This window comes from Castanea sativa, chromosome 10 (genome assembly GCF_040712315.1).
Source record: "Castanea sativa cultivar Marrone di Chiusa Pesio chromosome 10, ASM4071231v1".
Lineage (NCBI taxonomy): Eukaryota > Viridiplantae > Streptophyta > Magnoliopsida > Fagales > Fagaceae > Castanea > Castanea sativa.
Window position 1 is genome coordinate 9,042,068 of NC_134022.1, and position 7,902 is coordinate 9,049,969.

At 35.1% G+C, this 7,902-nt stretch overlaps 1 protein-coding gene across 2 annotated transcripts; it reads right to left on the reverse strand.

Moving 5' to 3' along the window:
- Positions 1–368: 368 nt before the first annotated feature.
- Positions 369–7,633, reverse strand: LOC142611684 (uncharacterized). Of its 2 annotated transcripts, XM_075783783.1 has the most exons (7): positions 7,245–7,633; positions 4,151–4,239; positions 3,971–4,046; positions 3,231–3,280; positions 2,795–3,136; positions 2,334–2,372; positions 369–872 (listed from the first exon to the last, which is right to left on the reverse strand). In XM_075783783.1, the coding sequence occupies exons 1-7, from the start codon at positions 7,462–7,464 to the stop codon at positions 696–698; spliced, it is 993 nt and encodes a 330-aa protein (XP_075639898.1). In that variant the 5' UTR covers positions 7,465–7,633; the 3' UTR covers positions 369–695. The 2 variants fall into 2 exon arrangements, with proteins under 2 accessions (XP_075639898.1, XP_075639899.1); XM_075783784.1 differs by lacking the exon at positions 2,334–2,372.
- Positions 7,634–7,902: the final 269 nt, after the last annotated feature.

The window sequence follows — 7,902 nt, forward strand, 5'->3', positions numbered from 1 at the left end:
GATACAATCATAGCTCTTCTGGCTAGTCCATGTACCCAAAAAAAAAAAAAAAAAAGCATTCAAAAAATTAACATTATATCTTACATTGCACACACAACAGTAATGCAGGCATTCCAGTTGCAGAATTTGATCTCACTCAAATTGGTGGAACGCAAAAAACATTAGCAAAAACACACCCGGAAGAAAAGAAAGGACAAAACAGTAGTATTACTGAGGACAGACTCTGCGCCTACACGGTTGAAGGCTTGAAGAGTTTGTCTTAAGGATCCCAACAGAATTTGTGAAATTTTAGTGTTCAGCAAGGAATTGAAAAAGCCTCAGACAATCTACAGATTTTTCCCTCTGCTTTACTTTTGCACAGTTGCAACTTCAAAGAATAATAGAATATGTAAATTTATGAAGGGATGTAGCAAAAACAACCTCGAAACAAGAAGTTTTAATTAGCTTGGTTCTTAACTAGAAAAGGAGAGAGAAAAAAAAACCTTCTATGACTGGTAGTTTTTCCACTCTCCTGTAATGCTTAAAGTGTTTAATACATTTGTTTGTGAGGTAATCTAGATTCTACTATTGTGATCACTTTGACCCCCGAGAATAATTCTGTGTTGCAAACCCTTAGGTGAAAGAGTATCAGTTAAAATTTGTGGTAAAAAGCACTTAAAAATAGAGTCTACTGAAATTATCATAGTTATCTTCATCTACTTTCTTCTTTGTTTTCTTCGGCACTCAAAACAATCAGTACATGGGGACTTATCTCTACTTGAATAATTAACTTGAAGCTTGCTGGATGGTATTTTCAGGTCTTCAACTAGTACCTGGCGAAGCTTTTCATTTTCCTCCAAAAGCTCCTGAATGACTTGCTGGTGTTTTAGTACCTGAATGCATAGGCAATTTAGTTAACTGGACTATTTAAACAAGTTCTTCAAACCAGATGGATAACACAACTAGAAGCTTAGACAGGAAAAAGAAAAGGCAAATGTTTTATTGATAGCCAAACTTGTAACCATTTAATTCATTTCTAAACAGACACCATGCACATATGGAGGTTAAAAAACCTTGTATGGATGTCACAAACAAATCCATCAACCCAAAACTTAGCTGCTCAGTTGCACATAACCTATGAAGTACGGACGCGGTTGGGAGGTGCCGCACCAGAGTCCGATGCGGTTGCCCGTGTGTCGATGGCGCGTCTGAGCATTTATTTTTTATTTTTCACGGATTCACGCCGACTCGGCTCAATTCATGCTGACTTGGCTTCGATTCGCGCCGAACCGGGCAGATTCGGCCAGAATCAACCTGTATTGGTTAGCGACCGAAACGACCGAAACGTACTGAAATAGGCCGAAATCTGCCTTGAATCACGCCAGAACAGCCGAAATTGGCTTTGAATGAGGCCCAAACATCCTAAATCTGTCATTCCTTAATTTTATTCTGAATATTTGTTACTTCTTTTGTGTTTTCTTTTACGTTTTGTTTTGTGTTTTTTGCCTTCTTTCTTTGTTTTGTGAATCAAGGCATAGTAATGTGTTTTTTAAGTATATTTTAATAGTAAAAATATATAGAAAATAAAAATAAAAATAAAAATATTTTTAATAATTTTTTAATCGCCGCACCCCGCTGCACCCGCACCCAACTTTTTCAAAAATTGCCGAGTCCCACACCTGCAACCGCTCCCGAATCCGGAAACGCACCCGTGCTTCAAAGCACATAACTCTATTCGTTGCTTATTGGATGAATTCACCAATCAGGTTATTAAATAATCCAACATGGATGAGGCGACAGAGATGTGTGATTTCTTGTAAAAAGTTCTTTCTAGGGGCATTCACAATGAGCTCAGTAAATCATTGTTTTTCAAAATTTTGATGAGCCAAATCCCTATTTGGGTCTCCAACAAACTAGCCAGTCACTAAACAAATTATTGCAAAGCTACAGTGACTCAACAACATTGTTGAGTACTGTACCTTTGATAAATAATTTCCTACCCATTTTTTTTAATTTATTCCAACAGATCTCTCTCTCTCTCTCTCTCTTACAAGACCAGACCTTCATGGATGCTTTCTAGATCTGCCCCCTGCCACCATTCACCATTGCCACTGCCAACTCTGTCGATGGCCTCTCTTTTATTTTTATTTTTTTTCCTCGTTTTGGTTCTCATTTTTCTTTCTTTTCCTCTACACCAGGTCTCTCTCTTGTTCCACTCTTATTTTTTCTCACCTTCTCACTAGGGCCAAACCTACTCTCTCTCTTTTTCTCCATTATTACATGATCAGCATTTTTCAACAGAAAAATAAAATAACTTGAAATCAGTTGAAAATCACCAGTCATTTTAAAATTACCACGTGAAGCATGTTGTTTTCTGACCGCAAGCGTCCAGCCTACAAAGGTCAATTCCACAAATTAGAATTTCACTACCACATAACACCCTGCTGGCAGCAACTCAAGTAACATGAATATGTATATATAAGTTCTAAATATATCTAAGATCAAGTTACATGCATTTATGAGACAATGTTGCGTAAGGTTACAGGGTAATGATATTTTTCAGCAGTAACCAATACAAGAAATTGTATAAGGATTTTACAGGTGGTACTCCATCTGAATGGTCCATCAAACAAATGAATTCAAGGCACTAATCTCTCTTAGAGGAATAAATTTCAAGTCAAATAAAAAATAAAAAAATACTCTTAACTAGTTTGCAGAATAAGCTTGATCTGCAGTACTTAAAAAAGGAGAGTAAAAAATTGCACTTCAAGCAAACCTGATAATGACAAACAGATGTGGTCCATCAGTTTCTTACCAAGTCATTCAATTCGGTGCTCTCTCCTTTCAAAGCTGGATTCTGCAAAAAGCTACTGAGAACCTTTTCTGTTCGACTGCCAAAAGGTGAGTCAATAGGAGTGCCTTTTGATGCCATATTCTCATAACTTGAACCTGAGCTGATATTTCCATATCCAGGCAGGATTTGAGATGTGTCTTCAGGTAACTTGGTTCCCAACTGCATGATACTTCCCATTGGATTTTGGTTTAATGACTGATTCATCATGCTCATACCACTTTGCAAAGACACCGGAAGAGCACCTTGTCCAACGGGTAAATTGGGAGCAATGCCAAACTTCAGCATCATCTTTGTCATTGCTTGCTAGGAAATTAAGAATTTAAATTTCAGACGCATGAGTAGCAAACTATAGCAGGGAATAAATGCATGGTAACTAGTAAGAGAGAAAAATACATACCATAAGACAAGATTGAATTTGATGCAACACCCCAGGCTTCACAGCAAGGCCTGAAATTTATGATCAATTTTTACACAATTATTGTTATAATGTATGAATAAGGGAGCATGCATGTATAATTCTCTTATTGTATGGGGCGTGAAAGGGCATTAATGTCAAATGATGTACAAAATAAGCATAGCCATTTCAAGAGGAAAAACTTGTATTATTAGCCACTTACATATAGGAAACTTCTGAAAACAATTTATCAGCACACTTTATTTTAACTTTGATGTGTCGCCTAATCATATAGGGACCTTAAGAATCTATAACTTATTGTAATACAATTCTTGACATATTGATGATCTCCATGCTTGGAATGATTGACAAGTCATGATGGGCAAATCAAGAAAAATTGAACTAGTTATTAATAAATATTAAATAAAATAACTATAAATGTGTGAAATATTTTTAAATTTTAATATATATTTTATTCTTGATTTTATTTAGTAATATACATAATTACATGTATAAGTCAGACTTGATTGAACATTTACTAGTTTGAGATGCGTCAACAATTGAACCTTGTATTTATGTAGATTGCCATAATTTGCACTATGTATTGTATATCTTCCCTTACAATGAAAACAACCTGTGGACTGTGGTCCTTGGGCTTTATGATCTTAGTGCTACCCATATATATATATAACAGAAACAATATACAAAATATTTTCTCCCATTTAGAGAATAACATGACATACCAACTCCAAAACCATGGCCGAAGCCAACACCACATCCAACGCCTGCTTCAATATTCTTAGCTCCCAACTTTACCATCTAAATAAGGAGAGATGAGAGAAAATATTTAATTAAGAGTCTAAGTTGTCATATAACCACGTCAAATTTAGTTTAAACACGTAAGAAGATGGATTTTGACTTACAGTGTCATTCACATGTCTGCTAACACCAGATAAAGCATCAGTTGCCCCTCTGGTAGCACTCATAACTTGATTTAGCATTGGTATTGCACCTGATAAAAAGTTTTAATTCAGAATTCACTGTTAAACAAATATTCTCTAATAAGGCAAAGAACGAACCAAAATGCCTGTACTCAATCGTATCACTATTCTGCGCTATACTATCTTTTGAATTGAAAAAACAAGACACTTTCACAACACCCCCCCCCCCCCGAGCACCCATTTATCTCATTTGATTTTTTCCTTTTTAAAAGTAGTAAATCTAAATTAATCAAATGAAGACATTAACAAAAGAAGCATGTTTTTGAAAAATTAAATAGCTTCTTATGCCATTCCTTATTCTACTTCTAAGGTCAAATAAGAGTGATCACACCCAAGGTTTGCTACAAGCTAAAGAATTAAATTACATCCACGAATTGCATTCTATTTGAAGCTTGAGGCCAATCTAATTTAGGCGGACCTGTGCCCCATTAAGTTAAAGTCAAATCTATGAAGTTGAGAAGGACCTCTATAGTTTTATGTGTTGTGGTATCCCTATCATTTGATCAAATGAAGACATTCAAGAAAGAAGCATTTTTTTGAAGAATTGAATAACTTCTTACGCCATTCCTTATTCTACTTATAAGGAGTGACCACAGCCAAGGTTAGCTACTAGTAAAAGAATTAAATTACATCCATGAATTGCATCCTATTTGAAGCTTGAGGCTTATCTTATTTGGGCAGATCTGTGCCCCCATTAAGTTAAAGTGGAATCTATGAAGTTGAAAAGCAATTTCATAGGGTTATGTGTTGTGGGATCCCTATCAACCAAATAGAAAAATTGCATAAGATGGAAATGAGGTTAGGTATACTTCATGTTTGAAGATATTAGTTTTAAAAGGTAAGAGTAACTTAAGTACGGATGTTTAGAAAGATGGCTAGCAACACATTTTCTGTTTCATTTTATTGTATTTGCCATTTGATGTGTAATGAATGGTTCAACACAAGAATTCATTATCGAGAGTGAGAGATGTGACCTATAGAGTGCACGATGAAGCAAAGTCAAGCATAATGGTCCAGTTGTGTGCACAAACACTCATGAAGGCACCAGCAAAGGGTAGAGGTTTAATTCAAGTCAAAAGGTACCATAGGAACTTGAGAAAAAAAGAGAGAGGCTACATAGTGGTCACAATTTTTTTTATTTTTATGAATGAATAATAATGTGAATTAAGGGAAATTTGTACATAAAATTGTCACTCAATGAGGTTAGGTATGCTTCATGTTTGAAAATATTGGTTAAAAAGTAAGAGTAACTTAAGTACGGATGTTGAGAAAGATGGCTAGAGACACACATTTTATATTTCATTTTATTGTTTTTCCATTTGATGAGTAATGCATGTTCAACACAAGAATGCATTATCAAGAGTGAGAGATATGACCTACACAGTGCATAATGAAGTAATGTCAAGCATAATGGTCTGCTCATGTGCACAAACACTCATGAAGACACCAACAAAGAGTAGAGGTTTAATTCAAGTCAAAATATACCGGGAACTTGAGAAAAAAGAGAGAGGCTACATAGTGGTCATAATATTATTTATTTATGAATGAATAATATTGTTAATTAAGTGAAATTTGTACATAAAATTGTAACTCAACTATAGAGTCTGATTAATTAAATGGAAATTAGTTGCAAAGAGAAATGGGAGAGTCTACATGGTGTTCACAACTTATTTATTTATTTTTGGGACAATAAGCACTTTCATTAACCAATAAAAAGGAATCACTTACAAATAAAATAAAAGTTCTTATTTCTCTCATTACTACAACTGTAACTGTTCCAATTGAGTAAAGGCAGGTTTAATATCTCTTATCACCAAAACCACAACTCTTCCAACCAAAGACCTATTATCATCATAGATTCAACAAATACTTTGGTCCAATATAAAATCGCAATGACATATTTTTTTTCATCAAACAAAACCCTGTCAGTGAAATCTACACTCATTATACATCACACTAAAACAACGTCATAAGCCAAGCATACCATTTTTGTTTTTTTCGGTTAACATAAATAAATCCCGAGAACATCTTGCTGATAAACAATTTTTTAACAGTCAAGCAGTATATGACGCTGATTTTTATTTTATTTTTTATATGAGTTCCTGAGCATATTTTATTTACAGATAATCTTATAATAGAAAACCAATACTTAACATGATGGTTATACATGCTACAGATGTATCTACATGTTGTTGAAATCATCTACTAATGGAAGGCTGATTAAACAAGTGCATTGAAATTGATTACAAAATAAGACCTAGAGGCTATAAGGATGTCTCATGTGACTCTTTTGTGTTCTACATAGTACTTGAAGCTAGATAATCATCCTTGACAAAGAGTCCACAGCTTGAAATGGGAGCCATTACCAAAAATGATAGCACATGACCACTTTCAAAAAACTTACATGACATAACACCATTTTGATAAACTAATTCATTAGTTTCAACAATAAATTAACAGGAAAAAAAGGGGGGGGGGGTACTTTGCTGCCACAATAGAAAGCAATAGACTTTGGAACGAGACATTCAAACATGCCTCCTCAGAAACAAACTTTAATACAACATTAGCCATGATAATGCATTCACTGATATAATGATGGGCAATGCTAAACAACATTCATCAATTATCTTCATCAGCCCACATAAAACCAAGCATTTAGCAAAACACCAACTTGAGATTAATTAAATGAATACTCTCAACAAACATAAACTCTATCACCTTCTTTTCCATATGGTAGCTGTTAACACTATATGAACATTCACTTTCCCACTAAACCCAGATAGCAAAAGACCAAAACAAACATTCAAAGAAAACAATCTCCTGCCATTTCAAATACACACACACACAAAAGCAACAGTAACTGAAACATTACATGGGTTCTTAAGCACTGATTGTAAATGGGGTTTTAAATTATTGGGCTTGAAGAGCTTTCCCAAGTCCATATTCCTCAAATAATTAGCGTTTTTTTCAGAGCCAAGAATATGAAAGTGAAAGTGAAAGTGAAAAAGAAGGGTACCTAGATTTATGGGCCTGCCAACACCGATACCAATACCACAGCCGAGGCCGAAGCCAGTAAATACTTGACCCACTTTCAAAGTAAACGGATTCCCTATTTGGATTCCCTGAAACTCATTTGCCTTCCTCTGATTCGTCACTATGCCACTATTCCTATCACTACTACTGCTAATACTAATATCATTACTGCTACCACTACTACTGTTACTACTAGCCTCCATTCTTCAACAAGCTTCTCTCTTTCTTTTGTCACCTTTTCTCCTTCTAAAAGCAAAAGCCTAAAGCCACACTCTTTCTCTCAATTTTGTTTTTGGTCTCTGAAATTTGATTTCCCTCTTGCCCTGAAACGTTGTGTTCTGTCAAAAAAAAAAAAAAAAAAGTAGGGACAGGGTTGAGGTTCTGTGTTAACCGATAAATATAGCTGGTTACAACTGGACAGGTGTTCAATATAGGATTTGCCACGTCAACCAAATACGAGAATGTTCAATGTTTTGAAAGATTTAAAGGACGGAGATAACCTTAAGTTGAATTAGAATGACAGTGATATTGGTGCTACCTTATGGTCTTTGATGGGTGTAATTGTGAGGAGAGGTTGTACCTAAGTAGTGAGTTACCCAACAAAATGTCAAATTTGGGGTGGACCATTGAACTGGTCTTTT

Excerpts from the sequence above, each read along its gene's own strand:
- LOC142611684 (XM_075783783.1), bottom strand. The coding sequence starts at position 7,464 with ATGGAGGCTAGTAGTAACAGTAGTAGTGGTAGCAGTAATGATATTAGT. Across the intron at positions 2,373-2,794 it reads GCACCGAATTGAATGACTTG|GCTGGACGCTTGCGGTCAGA; the intron begins GTAAGAAACTGA and ends TGACCTTTGTAG. Across the intron at positions 873-2,333 it reads AAAACAACATGCTTCACGTG|GTACTAAAACACCAGCAAGT; the intron begins GTAATTTTAAAA and ends CTATGCATTCAG.